The following is a 17,431-nucleotide window of genomic DNA, read 5'->3' as shown; positions in this document are numbered from 1 at the left end:
TACCACAATGTTCACTGCAGCACTACTTACAGTAGCCAGGACATGGAAGCAACCTAAGTGTCCATCGACAGATGAATGGATAAAGAAGATGTGGCACATATATACAATGGCATATTACTCAGCCATAAAACGAAACAAAATTGAGTTATTTGTAGTGAGGTGGACGGATCTAAAGTCTGTCATACAGAATGAAGTAAGTCAGAAGGAGAAAAACAAATACCGTATGCTAACACATATATATGGAATCTAAAAAGAAAAAAAAAAATGGTCCTGATGAACCTAGGGGCAGGACAGGAATAAAGATGCAGATGTAGAGAATGGACTTGAGGACACAGGGAGGGGGAAGGGTAAGCTGGGACGAAGTGAGAGAATGGCATCGACATATATACACTACCAATTGTAAAATAGATAGCTAGTGGGAAGCAGCCGCATAGCACAGGGAGTTCAGCTTGGTGCTTTGTGGTCACATAGAGGGGTGGGATAGGGAGGGTGGGAGGGAAACGCAAGAGGGAGGGAATATGGGGTTATATGTATACATAGAGCTGAAACTAACACAACATTGTAAAGCAATTACACTCCAATAAAGATGTTAAAAAAAAGGATATATATATATTCTTTACTGTGCACCTGAAACTAACACAACATTGTAAAGCAATTACACTCCAATAAAGATGTTAAAAAAAAGGATATATATATATTCTTTACTGTGCACCTGAAACTAACACAACATTGTAAATCAACTACAATTTAAAAAAAATTTTAAAGAATAGTATTAAAAATGTACTAGAAACATACGATAGAGAGAATGTGGAAGAGGCAAAATTTGAAGAGATCAGGACTGAGATTTTCACAACTAGAGATTATCATACTAAGCGAAGTAAGTCAGAAAGAGAAAGGCAAATGCCATATGATATCACTTATATGTGTGGAATCTAAAATATGATACAAATGAACCTATCTATGAAATGGAAACAGAAGCATGGACATAGAGAACAGACTGGTGGTTGCCAAGGGGGAGAGGGTTGAGGGAGAGATAGAGTGGGAGGTTTGGGTTAGCATATGTAAGCTTTTATATAGAGAATGGATAAACAACAAGGTCCCACTGTATAGCACAGAGAACTATATTCACTATCCTATGATAAACCATAATGGAAAAGCCTATAAAAGAAAAGAATATGTATGTATAACTGAATTACTTTGCTGTATAGCAGTAATTAACACAACATTGTAAACTCTAATTAATTTTTAAAAAAAGACAGATTTTCTAGGATTATTGGATGAATGAATGCAAACTTTCAACCATTAAAAAAGAAGCCCATTACCAAGTAAAGTACTCGTCTTTGTTCACTATACTTGGCCAAATTACAATGAAGGGATTTTCTACTAGTTCTACTATATAGAGGTAATCATATTGTGAAGGAGACGTGATATTTTCATAATATTGTACCAATTGGGCTTCAGAAGCGGGTAATGTGAAAAACATTCTGCTCAGTTTGTGTTTTCTCCATCCACCGAATTCACTGTGCTTCCTTCCACGACACTGCTTTGCTGATTTTAGTAAAAACCCAGGACTGGAATCTAGGCTTTAGGGTAATGTTGAAATCCCTGGAACCCCTCAACCACGGGTACAGTGTTTGACACCTAGTGATTGCATAAGGAAGGTTGTTGACTGACCATCAGCATGACCAGTTCAGCAACAACGAGAGATAAGAAAGCTTATTGAAAGCGACACCTGAAAGGAAAGAACCTAATTGCATTTTTCCAGATCTTGAAATAAAATTGGCTTTAGCAAAACCATCCTAATACACATATCCTGCAGCTCAATCACAGGAAGGGCTCAGGTTGTAGTAAAAATAATCTTAGCTAACACTTATGGATCATTTACTATTTGCCAGGCACTGTGCTAAGCGTGTAATGAGGAGAAAATGAGAATTATTTTATATCCTATTCAAAAAACGTTCTTTAGCCTACATAAATGAAAACAAGTTGCTTGCATTCTGTATATGAATTAATGAATCCTAAGCCTTGTGTACTCACCTGTTATCATTATAATACCAAAAGTTATCACAAGATAAAATTGAATTTATTTCACTTTAACTTAGAAAAGTAAACTTCATGCTATGAACTTTTTTTAAAAACTGATGAAATTTTGGGGTTGCTGAAATCCTTTTTTTTCTGAGTGCAGTAAACACATACATTAAATAAGATGATACCCATGGAGGAATGGTCAGAAAAATGCTTCTCGGTTTACCAGTTGGGTAGGTTGTGACACCAGATACAGCACAACGTTGGCCTCAGGGCATTAAGTCTCAAAGTTTAGGGTGCCGCAGCATCACCAAAAGACTTGTAAATAATGTAGATTCTTGAGCCCAACTGGAAGAATTCTTATTTAGCAGGTTTGGGTTGAGGTCCCTTTTTGCCAGCACCACAGGAAGATGTGGGCAGGTGGCCCATAACATTCCTCACAAAATTCTGTTTTAGGAGAAAGAGCTCTAAGCCCTTCGTTTTTTATGAACCCCAAGGATCCTGAACAACACCAGCTCAACCATAGAAGTGATCCAGTTTGCAAGGGTCCAATTTAGTCTGAATCCCTAAGTGACTCTGATCTGGATCCATAAGCAAAGGGACAGATCAGAGCCATAATGACTTTCAGGCATAAAGTAAACTGCTATTTATTATTATAGCATCTTTAATAATTGATTCAAAGGCATCATGCACTTAAAGAAATGTTTTCATATGCCTATCTACTTCTTCCCTCCTCCAAAAAGAGAATGGTCTCACCTTTGTATAGTCATGGAAATGAGCCATTTTCCCTTTGCCTTCAACTTCAGATTCAGTTTCAAGAATGGGAAAGAATAATTTGGGCAAAACAGATGCTTGTAACATTTTTATTTGATCTGAAGCGTGAGCGGTCAATATGTTTACCTGATTGCATTGCAACCAATTGGACACCAAGGCCTCTTTGGAGTAAAGCATCACGCTGAGTGGCTAAAACCAGGAGGTGGAGAGGCTATGTAAACATCTTCAGTAAAATACAACTGAATTTGCTCTTTCTTTGAAGCAAGCCTTTGAAGTACCCTTTAGGAAATGTTTCCTTAAAATAGAGAATATTACAAGTGATAGATCCTAATTATTACTAAGATATAAAGTTTTGTCACTTCTGTGTAATGTCTGAACCACAAACATTTGCTCTCACTCATAGAGAGACAATCATAAAGGAAAAAACATGAAACAGTTTTTATTCAACATCTACTTATCAATACAGAGTTCTCCTGTCCACTGAATTTCATACTGCATGATGTTTACTCCCAAGAGTTAACGATACATCCTTTTTTTTCTTGCCAGGACTTTTTGATGACGTTGCAAACTATTCAGCAGTCAACAATTCAGCACAAAGGCATTCAGAGTCACGCCGGCATGTTGTGACAGAATCACACAATTACATGGGATTCGTCCCATTCTGAAAATGCCTAAACAGCAAATGGCAGAAGCAAATGGAATCAAATGTCAGAGCCAGCACAGTCTGAGAGACTTGAAACTCAGACTCCACGATCCATGGGGAAAGTTTCCTGCTGCGCCATGGAATAAAGGTGCCAGATAGAAAATGACAGCAAGACTTCTAAGAACACCCCTGGCTTTGCTCTTCCTTGGCCTCTTTGGGATCCTGAAGGCGACAACAATATCGTGCAGAAACGAGGAAGGTGAAGCTGTGGATTGGTAGGTAAATGAAATGTAAGGCTTGGTGCGTGCAGATAGAAAGCCAGAGTACTGGTGGCTAACTGGTGCACTGTGAAGTTCAGGAGACTTCCACTCCACCTCTCCCCTTAAAAAGAAAGCAAGTTGAAGTGTGTAAATGAGCCACGTATCCAGATAGGGGTAGGCTTCTGAATGAGAGAGCTTCCCTTTGAGAAAGAGCTTAGCAGCCCCTCGTGGGCCTGATTCATGCTCTCAGCAGGGCAAGGCTGGTGGCCACAGAGGTGTGTTAGAGCTGACAGCTTCTCTCAGTTGGCAATTTCCTTTAATTGCATTGTGGCTTTCCTAACAGAACCCTTCCAACATCCTTTTAGAGTTGATGAAGGAGAGAGGTTAATTTTTCCCTGACACTGGAGCGTCTCCTTATGTGAAGGAGAAAGAGGGCTTGATGGTACAGAGCACTGTTTGGTTAACCTTATTTATTGGACAGCACAGACAGCTGTTGGAGTGGGTGGTAGGTCACCAGTCTCCTGCAGTGTCAAAGAGACGAAACACAGCTTTGTGTTACAGTCATGGATTCTCCGAAAGCTTTGATCACTTTTTCACTCTTTAATTAGGGTGTTTAGGTTAGCCTTTATGGTTGGCATCAAGCTTTGTGTAAACTTCAGGCTAGAGAACATAGATCCACTCAATCAGTCTCTCACCAAACAGTTACTGAGCTCACACCAGCCCTGTGCTGAGTTTTGAAAATACAAATATGAACAAAACATAGTTCTTACCCTCGAGGAGCTCATCGTTACGTGGTAAAGGCATATATGGGGCATTAGATGGGGCACTGGGGAGGATAGAGCCCAGAAGACTTCTCTGGGGAAGTATTGGGCTGGCCAAAAAGTTTGTTCGGGTTTTTCCATACCATCGCACGGAAAACCCCGAACAAATTTTTTGGCCAACCCAATAGTTTTGAGCTAAGTTTTGAGCACAATTATGAGTTAGTTATAAAAACAAGGGAGATGCAAGGGCATCTCAGGTCAATGAAGAAGCAATGAGGAGGTCCAGAGGCAATAAGCAATGGGGAGAGTTTGGAAGCAGTTAAGTAAAGTTGGCGCTTCGGGAGAACATGGGGAAATGGCAGGAAGGGAGAGGGGAGCTTAGAGAGATAGGTGAGAGCCAGGTCATGAGGGGTTTCATGTGCTGAACTGCTGAGTCTGAACTTGACCATGAAAGGGAGCTACTGACAGACTTCAAGTGGGGACTTGATAAAGTCAGATTTGCATTTTAGAAAGCCCACTGGCAGTACTCTGAAGGCCAGCTGGCTGGGGACTAGTCTACAGTCATGGAAACCAATAGGACTTCGGCAGTGTTACAGGTGAGAAGAAGTATGGACCCAAGTTAAAGAAGAGGAAATAGAGAGGAGGAACACGCTGAGAGGACTTGGTAATGGATAGGCACAGGGGAGTAGGAGAGAGGAAGAAGTTAAGAAAGACTTGCAGGTTGCTGGCTTCTGTGACTGTGTGGATGTGTTCCCTAAGAGCAGGGGATGAGTAGAGTTGTCGCAAAATATTGTGAACTTGGTTTCGAAGATATGGAGTTGGAGGTCTCTGAGACATCTTTGTATTTGGGTTTATCTAGACCTCAGCATAGAGATCTGGGCTAGAAATAGATTCAGAAATCTTCAGCTTATAATTGGAGATGGTCACCCAAGGAAAATGTTTAAAAGCACTAGTCCTTAATTGGTGTGCCATGATAGTTGACAAACATTTCAATGGTGGGCCACCAAATTGTGATCAATATATAAAATTTATTTTTGCCACAACCGAATGGACATATTACTTAGCAATATCTGTCAGAGAGAATGCTGTGGTAAGCAGACAGGGAGGCACAGTCTCGAGCTGCTACAACTACCTGCGGGAGTTAAAGGGCAGAGGAACTTGAGGTCAGCATCAAAGAATAATTGCATGTTTCCTCCCATGTGTGAGGACCTGGCCCTGAGAGTAAGAAAGCCTGGACAGGGCAGGAAAGAGCATAAGTGGAAGCATAAGACTGATGAGAACCAAGTGAACGTTGAAGCTTTTCTCAGCAGTGTGAGACACTGTTGTGGGGTAATAGTGAATGCATTCCAATGTTTGGTCCAGTGTGAGTATTTGAGGGTTAATCGTGGGGTTTGTGCTATTAAAGAGTGTTTGGCTAGAACTGGTCGATTTTGCCTTCCAGGTACTTTTGACAATGTCTGGAGACATTTTTGATTGGCACGACTTGGGGAGTACTGTCGACATCTAATAGGAAGAGGCCAGGGATACTACAATGCACAGAACAGGCTCCCAGAGAATAATGGGGTCCAAAATGTGAATACAGCACACTGAGAAACCCTGGGTTAGATGATCCAAGAATGGCTGAATGCCATGGGGGTCTAACAACCTCTCCTCCCTGTGAGATAACCAAAGGAGATATACAGATAGGTGACAATAGTAAAGAAAGCAAGGCATTTACTTAATTGGCTGGTCTTGGACCTGAATCCTCAATGCAGAGCATTCTGATAAACTGAGCTGAAGAATGTGGCTTAGGCCAGAGGCTCAAGAAAGCCTCCACTGACTCTGATGACTAAACCCAAATCTCAGACGCAGCCAGCCCACTACAAAGAGATGAGCATGCCAAGCACCTAAGGCAGCAGAGAAAAACAGAGAAGAGAAAGGAAAGGAAAGAACAGAGAAGTCATTCTCAAAGTATGCGAACTTCTACCACGGGGATCCCACCCCCCAGGCCAGTAAATGTTTTTAGAACACGTACAGTCAGATTTGCATTTCCTTCATTGGGAGGGAGCAACAGTAAGGGTGGAAAAAGAGGCAGAGAGCTCGCGCAAATCCCCTTCCTTAGACTTAGAGGCCTTCTGTGAAACATAAGTGAAATGATACATTTAAGTGCTTGACACAGTGGCTGCCATCAGGGAAAGAGTTAGGAAATGTTAGTGATTCATAATTATTTCTTTTGTTAGGTTTACATTTTATAAGTTGCCTAAAAGGCAAGACAAGGAAGGTCGAGAGACTGGGGTAGAGTACCTATACCTAGACTCTGCAACCAGAAGCTGGAGAAGGAGTAAGCAACTAATGAATACCACCAAGAGTGTTTTGGGAAGGACATTACAACAGCTATATGAAGCATATGCTTCCGAGGTATGTTATAGTTATCATTTATTTGAATCGTATAAAATGCATAATACAGACTCCAAGGCTTCCAAAAGATTTTAACTCCTTGTCTACCCAGTGCGCAATCCTAGCAACTAGAAGTAAGCTAGCTCAGAATCTGAATCAATCTAACTAAGACCTTAGGGAATACATCAACATACTCCATAGCAATGCCAGATTGTTGATATGTTCGGCACTATGTCCAATGGCATCACTGGGCAAAGTGTGAACTAATTACATATTGAAATCTTTTGGCTGCCAAACTCTGCCAATGTGCTCAGTACTTGCTACCTTACTCCTTTAATGGAAATAGAGAGAAGTGCCCTCTCCTATTACAATGCAATATAGATCTGTGATCAATATGCCATGAGTTATGGGTTGTTTAAGCCATGGTGGGATGAGTTTGGTGGGAAAAGTAAAGGGTTCTGCTTGGTCTTCCTTTTAATTAATCATTTTCAAAATAGTAGGTTGAGAGCTAGGGCTCTAGTTCAAGGCCCTGGAACTAACTTGCCTGAATATGGAGCTTAAACCTGCTATCTGGACTCCATCAGGCAATGAGTTAACTACCTCAATGTGGGCAGTCTCCCAACATTCCAGGCACCATCTGCTGTTCAGTGACAAGATACTGCTTTTCAACCAGGGGTGACAAGTAAAATCGAACAATAATTAACATCCAATTATACTCGTCTATGCATTTCCTAACAATAATTTATAGAGAAGTAAATATGTAAAATAACTCAGCACTTACAACGTGCTGGGTCTTTACATATGTCAACTAATTTAATCCCCACAACAATACTGAGTTAGACTCTAGCACCACTATTTGAACATTTACTGAAAATATGCAGAGAGCTGTCACCTTGTGCACAGGTATCCACTTTATTCACCTGTCATTAAGACCAGCCATCGGAGCCAAGTTACAAAGTCAAAACTTATTTGTAAGCTGTCTCAGTACATGTGATGTTCCAAACACTGTCCTAGAGGCTTTTAGAAATTGTTCATTCTCAGCAATATCCCTGTTTTGAATTAGTCAATTATTGTGTAAAAGCAAAACTACCTGTAGCAGCTTCTGCTTTCCAAGGTTGGGGATGGAAAACCTGGAGTATAACCCATCAGTGAGAAAATAAACACATTCTTCCCCGCCCAACTGCAGACTGTCCAAGAAGAGAAAGGCAAGAGCAATATTGCAGCCTCTGTCATTTATCTTATTTGGGGAAGATGGGTCTTCATTTGGCAAACTATAATAATGATCTTTGGAAGTGCAAAAGTAGCCCCAGAGCCTAGGAGGGCGTGAGAGCTAAACTGCTCTGCAAAATAAAGAAGGGGTAGATGGGAGCTAGGAATTAAAAAGTATACAGAACATGGAGGGAGATTGGAGGCAGGTCAGCTTGGTGATGTAAAACCATTCAATGTTTCATACCTTCAGTAAAACCTGCTCACAAGCAATGTCTTGAGTGGTGGATTCTGGGAAGAAAATGACAGTAAAGGGGCTGATTTCCATGTCTGATTGGCATGGAGCCCAAAGAAGAACAACCAAAAAGACTGAGTGTTCTCTGGAAGTTGGAACTATGTACCAGAAGTGACCATGAGAACACAACTTCCCCACCTTCTGATCTGGAATTGAACTTCTGACAGAGAGTAGAATGCAAGATCAGACCAACTGGTTTTAAACCTCAAATGTCAAGTTATGCCAATATCAGGGTTATGTTGGAAAATATCCCTTCTTTTGCCTTTGTAAATGAGAACCTTCCATATACCTTGATAATAACACTTATCAAACTATATCACAGTTGCCTATATTTACCTGACTATTCCCTGCTAGACTGGGGTCAGAGACCATACCCTTCTTATTCAACATCCAGTAGTCAAAATAATACCTAACATAAGTGTTAAAGGAATAAAGATGTCCTGGGAATTCGCTGGTGGTCCAGTGGTTAGGACTCCATGCTTCCAATGCTGGGGGCCTGGGTTGGACCCCAAACCCTGGTGGGGAACTAAGATCCTGCAAGCCACGAGGCCAAAAAAAAAAAAAAAGGTCTAGAGGCACAAGCCTAGGTCTGCCTATTCTTTTTTTTTAATTTTTATTTTATATTGGACCATAGTTGATTAACAATATTGTGTTAGTTTCAGGCGTACCACAAAGTGATTCAGTTATACATATACATGCATCCTTTTTCAAATTCTTTTCCCATTTAGGTTATTACAGAATATTGAGCAGAGTTCCCTGTGCTACACAGTAGGTCCTTGTTGGTTATCTATCTTAAATATAGCAGTGTGTACATGTCAATCCCAAACTCCCAATCTATCCCTCCCCGCTATCCTTCCCCCACTGGTAACCATAAGTTTGTTCTCTAAGTCTGTGAGTCTGTTTCTGTTTTGTAAATAAGTTCATTAGCATCAATTTTTTTAGATTCTGCATATAAGCGATATTGTATGATATTGTCTTTTTCTGTCTGACTTACTTCACTTAGTATGATAATCTCCAGGTCCTATTCTTAGGTCATGATTTTTTCGCTTTATGAGAGAGCCTCTTTTCACTAGAGCTACATCCCATTTACCTTAGCTGGCTGTTATACCTCTGGTTAGAATGTTAAACTTCATCTATTAGAAGAATTAAGTTCCTTACTGAATTTTCCCAGAGGCCTTCCACATTGTACCTCAAAGGCACACAATGGCCTTGTCACCGCATTCCATACAGGCTCACAGGATAACTAACTGTCAGAGTTCTCCAGTGGAGAATCTGAACGCCAACGGTAGCGATGGTCAATTACAGAAAATGCAGGTAAGAAAATAGCTTACTTTCCTAAATATTCCTAAACATAGTAGCCAAGAATGTTGTAGAGACTATGTTGTGCCTTTTTTAAAAAAATGGTTTTAGATTATATCAAATAATGAAGCACCTGTAAGAAACTCAGTTATTGATTTTTTTTCTGAGAGACAAGCAAGGGTCTTTTTTTAAGGGGATGGGATGTCCTTTCCTGCTTTTAATTATGTCACTGAGACTTTTTAATATTGACATCATTGGCTTCATTAAAAGTCACTGCATCATGACACAACTGAAATGGAACGACACAGAAAAAATATAAGCAAGTTTCCAAAACATGACAAAGAGATACTATCAAAATAATAGCTTCACTTTGACTCAGAGATTTGACCAACTGTTTGGGGAATGTACTCGCATGTTGCCTTACCAGAGGAAATCCATTATCACATTCAATCATACCACTTTTTTTAAGCAGGAAAATGTCAAGTTGAAAAGGTGAAGTGACAGGAGAAATGGATTGAAGAAAAATCCTCCCCTATCACGGAGCTAGGAGAAGCAGAGAATGAGGAATCCTGATTAAACAGGAAGCTATGACCAAGCAGTGAAGCACAAAGTAAGCAGAGGAAATCAGACCCTGACAGCCAATTCTGCATTGTGCCTATAATATCAATGGAGAAAACTTAACTGTAATCCTTGGCTGGTTGTTCCTACTGCATTTCCTGAATGAATATTTAAGTACCCCTTTATCATACACTAGTTGCCAGATCAGAAACATGGGTCCAAAATAACTGAAATAGGAATATTGCCCTCACACACACATCACAATGCACAGGGCTCCTGTCACACAAGACAAAACCATGTGTGGTTGAGAATGGACTTCTTGTCCCTTGTCTTGCACGTCACAGAATTCATATCGATGGGAAAGCTGCCTATTAGAACGGATGACTTCTCATGTGTATTAATGAAAGTTCTGTATTGCAGGCCGGGTAGCTGGTAGAAATGTTGTGAGCATTTATGAGTGAAAGATTTATGCCATTATAACCCTAAAATGTCCCTGCAGGATAACAACACAGCCTATCTAATATACAATGATGGAGTCCCTAAATCCATGAATTACAGCAGAAAGTACGGACACACCAAAGGTATGACAAAGGCTCTTATTTTCTCTTTCCTACTGGAAATCAGTATTTTTGTAAACATTCCATCTTCAGTAGTCTTATACTCCATACTAAAAAGATAGCTTTTCTTTTTAATGGTCTGAGTTATCAAAATGAGTGATTTCTGTATCACAGGTTATAATGATATACGTTGACTTTGCAATATCCTTCTCACAAATCCCATTTTATTTCTTAATGTATCTTTTAATATATACTTTAAAGAAGAAATCCAATATTGACTACTGGGAATACCAGCCAGACTATATATATGTGTGTGTGTGTATACTGTACACACATTTTAGTCAGGTTTATAGAGGTATAATTTGCATAGAGTAAAATTCACCCTTCTTAATGTCAAGTTCCATTTGAAATACAGTAAACACTTTTGAAAAAGTATTTTAAAATATTTTTTCTTTTATAGTAATTTTTGTTGTTATATATTTTGTTCTATAATTATAATAATTTTTATTATAGTGATTTTTGGTATTTTTCAATTTATAAACTATGTATATATATGTTATTGGAAAATTCAAAATGATAGTAGACAAAAGCTCTGTAATCCTAATACTCATTAGATAATTACACTTAATACTTTCTACTTTTTCTATGATACATATTTTGAAACATTTTTATAAAACTATTGTAATGACTACTTCAAACTTTTTTCAACTTAATATACCATGAATAACTTTCCATGGCAACAAGTATTCTTCAGAAGGTTCCAAACTCAAATGTCTTCAGAGGCAGGCAAGTGATGTCAGCAAGCCAAGGGGGCTGAACTGGCAGGTAACTAGAGAACTGGAGAGTATATACTTGCTCTAAGGAAGCAGTTACTACTCAGCTTGCCTTATGGGAATGCAATTTTTCCAGAGAAAATTAGAGTTTGTGGGAAATCTCCCCAGTTTTTAAAGGTTGGTAATAAATTCAAAGTTTTAAAAAATACTCTGCAAGCATAATAATATGTATCTGCAGGCTAGATTTGGCCTGTGGGCTGCCTGTTTGTGACCTCTGATTCAGAATATCATTTGTAATGGCTGTCAAATGTCATGAGCATTGAAAGCCTTTGATTTAGCTAAGTTGCCTTCCTGATGGTCCTATCTGCATGGAACCCAACAATTTTTATAACATGCCTCATTCTGCAACCTCTCCTTTACCAACCTCCCACCACCATTTTCGCTCCACCCTGTTAGTTGATACAAGGGTTTAGAAAAAAGGCTGGAAAAGGAGTGGGACCTGATGTCACATTGGGGAGTTCCCTGCCAACAGGTGTCCCGACATCCTGTGGCATTTGTACCAGGAAGTTAGGATTTCAGACAAACAGCAATACTCATCTGGGCCGAAGAGAGTCCCTGAAGATCATCCAGCTCTGTGAGGCAACTGAACTTTGAACATTTTCCATCTCGACACAGGTATTGATTCCATAGCCACTGACAAAGTCACTGACAAATACTCTGCTTCCTTAAAGTGTGTTCTTTGAAAAAGAAATAACTGGCAGGCATTTGGTTTCTGTTCTAACACTAAGGCAAACATGACTTTTATGTCTCCATGGTCATATGCAAACTGGAAAGTCTAGTTAGCATACCAAAACTGTCTTGATATATTTATAAACACAGAAATAGTCATAGATGCCTGTTGGACAGGGTTCTTTGTGCCATGTCACAAGATGATGAAAATCTTTCTGTTTTCTTCTTTTCTGGCTTTCATGTTAGTCTGCTCCAGAGATTTTTACTAAATACAATTAACTGGGGTGTTTTAGAATATGGCTTCCCTGTTTTTTTTCTCTCTGCCTCTTTTTTCAATCTTGTGGAACTGGGTGAATTCTGCACATAAATGAGCATCAGTTTCTCACAATAAATTACTGCAAGTACATGTTTTCATTTGATATTTTCTCTTTCAACTCTGCTTTTTAGCTGGCTTTTGAAAATAGCTTAGCTGCTTAGCAGTAAAGACATTATCTGAAGCTTGCCAGGTGACTACATAGTCTAACAAGGTCAAATACCAATTTAGCAAATTTGCATTCTGCCAAAACAAATTTTCCTTGTAGTTTCAACATGAAATGCCTCTCAACTCTTCACAGGGTGGCTGCCCTAGCTCCTTTTTGTGGTGGGTTATTAACAGTAATGGGGCAATATGATGTGTACCTGAATTGGTTTTGAAATTATTGAAAAAGAGCGTGATCCTTGTAATTATTAGCCTAATAAAAAATTAGCCTGAAGTATAAAGGGCTTAAATGTTGTAGCTTTGAACTCTGTTTTCTTTAAAGGAGCTTTGTTTTTCTAATTTATCTGTATTTACTGTATCTGTGGTAGGTTTACTTCTGTGGAACAGAATCCAGGGGTTCTGGTTGATTCATTCCATTCCCCATTTTCCTCCAATTCCTGAAGAAGGCTATGAGTATCCACCCACAGGGAGACGAAATGGACAAACTGGCATCTGCATAACTTTCAAGTACAACCAGTATGAAGCAATAGGTAACACTAGAGTGTGTAAAAAGAGAGAGAGAGAGAGAAAGAGAGGTAACAATATTGAAGAAGGGATTTGGAAATATATTAATAAATTTATCACTTAATTTGCTTCTCTATTCATAAACCCTCTGATACCTAGATTCTAATATTGGCTTTGGTGAGATCTCAGGCAGGCTCACTTACTGGACCTTGCTTTTCTGGTCCACCAATGAAATCTTTGAACTTGATCAGAGGCAGTAGTTTCAAATGTCTACAGGGGCCAGGCAGGTAACAAAAATGGGTGACACAGGTGGACATTGCATGGGCAATGGGGACAGTGACAAACTGGGTTGTTGACTCTCCCCTAGCTTCCCTCAAAAGCTTCAGCTCCATTATACTGTGGTTCTGTGGGAATACAGACCTACATCTCCATATTTTTTAGAGGAAGCAGAAACCTAGGGGAGGATGTAAGAATACAAGAGAGAGAAGGAAAGAGGGAGATAGATCCTCTGATTTTCAAATATGGTCTCAATCTTATTTATTTTTTAAATTGTGTAGACCTCATGTTGCCTGTAGGCCACCAACATGACACTTCAGAGCATAAACCAGATGATCTTCCCTTAAGATCTCAAGTTCAAAGGGCCAAAAATACTTGGATTTGGAAAATCCAAAGTAGGAATAGGGAAGAGAAGTAGGAATGGTATTTTACCAATCACTTTTTACTGAGCAAGCTGCTAAATAGTAAAGAGTGATTATTTGCCTCTGGATATAGGAGGTTTAGAATATTTTTGTTTTTTATCAAATTTCCATCTTATGGAAAGGATTATTGAGCCTCTCACCCAAATTAAGCCCTAGTCTAACTAGCTGAGTTCCTATAATGATTAGAGAGCTTAATAGCATAGAGATTAGGTGTGCATGCTGATGAGTTGGTCATTCTTGGAGCTGGATGATCAGTACATGGGTGTTCTCTACTTTTGTATGTGTACACATGGGGGAAAAAACACATGGCCTCCAAGACCAGACTGCCTGGGTTTTAATACCAACTCCTTCAGTTACAAGCTTATAACCTTGGGCATGTGACATAAATTCTCCATTAATTTATCTATAAAATGAGGATAATGATAAAAGAACTTACCTAATAATAAGGTTGTTCTGATTAAATTAGTAAACCCACATAATAATGCCTGGAAAGTAGGGAGTGTTAACTATTTTAACCAAAAGTTTGAAGGCTATTGGCTTAAAGAAGGGAATACTTTTGCTTTTGTTTTTCATTCTATTTAGTTTTTTAATTCACAACAAGACCTAAAATACCAACAAGCATTTCCATTTGTGTCTTAATTCTCAACTTTTCTTTATTGTTTCTTGATTCAGATTCTCAGCTCTTGGTCTGCAACCCAAACGTTTATAGCTGTTCCATCCCAGTAACCTTTCACCAGGAGCTCGTTCACATGCCCCAGCTGTGTGCCAGATCCAGCTCATCAGAGATCCCTGGCCGGCATCTCACCACACTTCAGTCAGCCCAGGGACAAAAATTCCTCCATTTTGCAAAGTCTGATTATTTTCTTGACGGTATGAAAGCCCATCATCAAACAATATGCTATTACACTGCTGCTGGACTCACTTTGGATTGCAAAGAGGAAATATTCTGATTATTCAGGGGAGTAGAAGTAGAAAAGGAGGGAGGACAAAGAAAGGAAAGGGAGAAAGGACACCAAGGGTCAATTAAAATATTAGCCACTTGAATAGAAGGGTTGCTGATCCAACCACAAAAGTATCTCAAAACCATCTAGCCAGAGGCCAGTAAAAACTCAGTCTCCAGCCTCAGCTGGGCACAGAACCAAGCTGTCTCCTTTTTCTTTCACTCCCTAAGTAGCTATTTTAAGACTTCCTTACCCTCAAGTCCTGCCTCTTCACCTTTTCCTTCATAGAGAGAATAGAAATCACCAGAAAGAAACCACTTCAAGAGCACACCCCACCCTCCACAATCTAAGCTATTTTCATTCTTTTTTTACCAGTTTTCTCTCATCCAAACAGAAGCAGTGCACTCCGTGCCCTGGAACCTATCCCAGCCTCAGAATACTTTCATAAACTCAACCTGTTCTCCCTCTTCTACTTCAGCTCTCTTGCTCTACAAGCCCCTTAGAATATAAACATTCCTAAAAACCCTCCCTCAATTCTAGATTCCCTATATCTCTGTTTTTTTTCTTCTAAATTTACTTTCAGAAAACTCTTCAGGGTCTTTACTTGCTCACTGCTCCTTGACTACAGTCTTGCTTCTCTGTCTATAGACCTTACAGTCTCTCTCCAGTCACCAATGGCCATCTTAATTGACCTCACTGTCTTCCTTCCTTCCTTCCTTCCAACTTCCTTCCGTCCTTCCTTCCTTCCTTCCTTCCTAACTTACTTCATTCGTTCCTTCATTCGTTCCTTCCTTCCTAACTTCCTTCTTTTCTTCCTTCCTAACTTCCTTCCTTCCTTTAATATTGAATAAAATTTACTGAATGCCTACTACTTGCCTGTGTTAGGCATTAGAGATCCCAAAATTAACAGGACAGAAATAGCTTCTGCAGAATTTGGCACAGTTGGAACCCTTTCTTTTTTGAAACGTTCTCCTCCCTGAGTTTTGGAAGTACACAGTCTTTTGGTCTTCCTCCCACTTCTTATAAGTCTCTTCTGCCAGGTCCTCCTCCTCTGCATACTCCTTATGTGACTAGGTTGCCCTGTGGTCCTCTACTTACCCTTATCGCATATACATATTCCTGCTAGGTGATTCCCAAGTCTAGATCTCCACCCTAGACCTCTGTTCTGACAGAAGTATTCATCAGTGAGTGGGACATTCCTGCTCACAGGGTGGCACAGCCACACAAAATTCAACACGCCAAACTCATCTCATCATTATTCCTAACATATCTCACTCTTTTTCTCATATTCTGCATGGTCCCCTAGAACTCTTGATCCCTGTTTTTTTCTCTTCCCCCTTATCAAATCATCAAGTTAAATCAGTTCCCAGTCCTTAATAACTCACATTTATCTTACCCCCTCTAAACTTTCTGCCATGGCCATGGTTCACACCTGTGTTTGTTACCACACTTATTGTGACAAGCTGGTGGTTTTCCTCTCTCCAATCTAACGTAGTCTTCCCAATTCATCCTGCACATTGCTTCTCAATTGATATTTATGGTCATAAAGCAGTTTCTATTAATCCCCCAATAACACTCCTTAAAAAATTTCCCATTGATTTCAGGAAAATTCAAACACTTTGGCATGGTTTATAAAGATGTCTAGATGCTGGCCTCTGGTTACTGCTCTATCCTTATTCTTTCCAAAGGTCTTTTCAGGACAAAAGCCTATATTGCTCTCTTGTATGTGTGGAATAGAAGACGTTTTCAGAGACCAATATCATCCTAGTAATAATGCTAGTAACTTTTATTTGCATATCACTTTAGTGTTTATAAAATGTTCTCCTATCCACTCTCTCAGTCATGTTGTTACTATTGTACTTGTGACATCCACATATCAGGGGTGCGTGATGGTTCTACTCCTGAGATATTTTCAGGGATTTATCTAAGTTTAAATACTAACCTCACTATTTTTCTCTTTATAAACTCTAGACATCTTTGCAGCCTGGATGGCTCAACGGTTGAAGACTCACTTGCTAACAGAAACCTGGCAGCGAAAGAGACAAGAGCTTCCTTCAAACTGCTCCCTTCCTTACCATGTCTACAATGTCAAAGCAATTAAGTCATCTAGACAATCTTATTTCAGCTCTTATCAGGATCATGCCAAATGGTGTATTTCCCAAAAGGGCACCAAAAATCGCTGGACATGTATTGGAGACCTAAATCGGAGCCCACACCAAGCCTTCAGAAGTGGAGGATTCATTTGTACCCAGAATCAGCATATTTACCAAGCATTCCAAGGATTAGTTTTATATTATGAGAACTGTAACTAAACTTGGTGAAAGGACATATGTGCTATCATTTTCAACACTGATATGGTATCTTCTTCTACTAGATCTATTCTTTATATATTAAAAGCCTGTGAATTTACTTATGGTCCACATACCATCAAATAAAATGTTTTTCTCCCATGCTTACCATTTTATCTTCCAAATAGTGGCAATTTATCTACTTAGCATGTATTTATTTATTTATTTTACAGCCTTATTGGAGTATAATTGCCTTACAATGGTGT

The 17,431-nt window shown here is 39.5% G+C and overlaps 2 protein-coding genes across 3 annotated transcripts in view; one reads left to right on the top strand and one right to left on the bottom strand.

The window, feature by feature from the left end:
* LOC112415079 (uricase) overlaps window positions 1-2,813 on the bottom strand; it is a 37,813-nt gene extending 35,000 nt beyond the window's left edge. The window contains exon 1 of the mRNA XM_024767859.1: window positions 2,782-2,813. Within this exon, the coding sequence (XP_024623627.1) occupies window positions 2,782-2,808 (27 nt within the window). The 5' untranslated portion in view covers window positions 2,809-2,813. The remainder of the gene's footprint in view (window positions 1-2,781) is intronic.
* Window positions 2,814-3,604: 791 nt separating this feature from the next.
* DNASE2B (deoxyribonuclease 2 beta) lies at window positions 3,605-17,189 on the top strand. 2 transcript variants are annotated; one of them, XM_024767872.1, is made up of 6 exons: window positions 3,605-3,717; window positions 6,683-6,860; window positions 10,697-10,778; window positions 13,169-13,264; window positions 14,609-14,806; window positions 16,849-17,189. In XM_024767872.1, the coding sequence occupies exons 1-6, from the start codon at window positions 3,605-3,607 to the stop codon at window positions 17,187-17,189; spliced, it is 1,008 nt and encodes a 335-aa protein (XP_024623640.1). The 2 variants fall into 2 exon arrangements, with proteins under 2 accessions (XP_024623640.1, XP_024623639.1); XM_024767871.1 differs by having other exon boundaries at window positions 13,103-13,264.
* Window positions 17,190-17,431: the final 242 nt, after the last annotated feature.

Source organism: Neophocaena asiaeorientalis, unplaced genomic scaffold, assembly GCF_003031525.2.
Source record: "Neophocaena asiaeorientalis asiaeorientalis breed wild unplaced genomic scaffold, Neophocaena_asiaeorientalis_V1.1 scaffold546, whole genome shotgun sequence".
In the NCBI taxonomy this organism is placed as follows: Eukaryota; Metazoa; Chordata; class Mammalia; order Artiodactyla; family Phocoenidae; genus Neophocaena; species Neophocaena asiaeorientalis.
This window is presented reverse-complemented; position numbering and strand designations above follow the sequence as displayed.

Bases quoted from the DNA above. Each gene is read 5' to 3' on its own strand.
- DNASE2B (XM_024767871.1), top strand. From the start codon at position 3,605: ATGACAGCAAGACTTCTAAGAACACCCCTGGCTTTGCTCTTCCTTGGC. The intron at 3,718-6,682 runs GTAGGTAAATGA...TTCTTTTGTTAG, and splicing joins GAAGGTGAAGCTGTGGATTG to GTTTACATTTTATAAGTTGC. The intron at 13,265-14,608 runs GTAACACTAGAG...TTCTTGATTCAG, and splicing joins CAACCAGTATGAAGCAATAG to ATTCTCAGCTCTTGGTCTGC.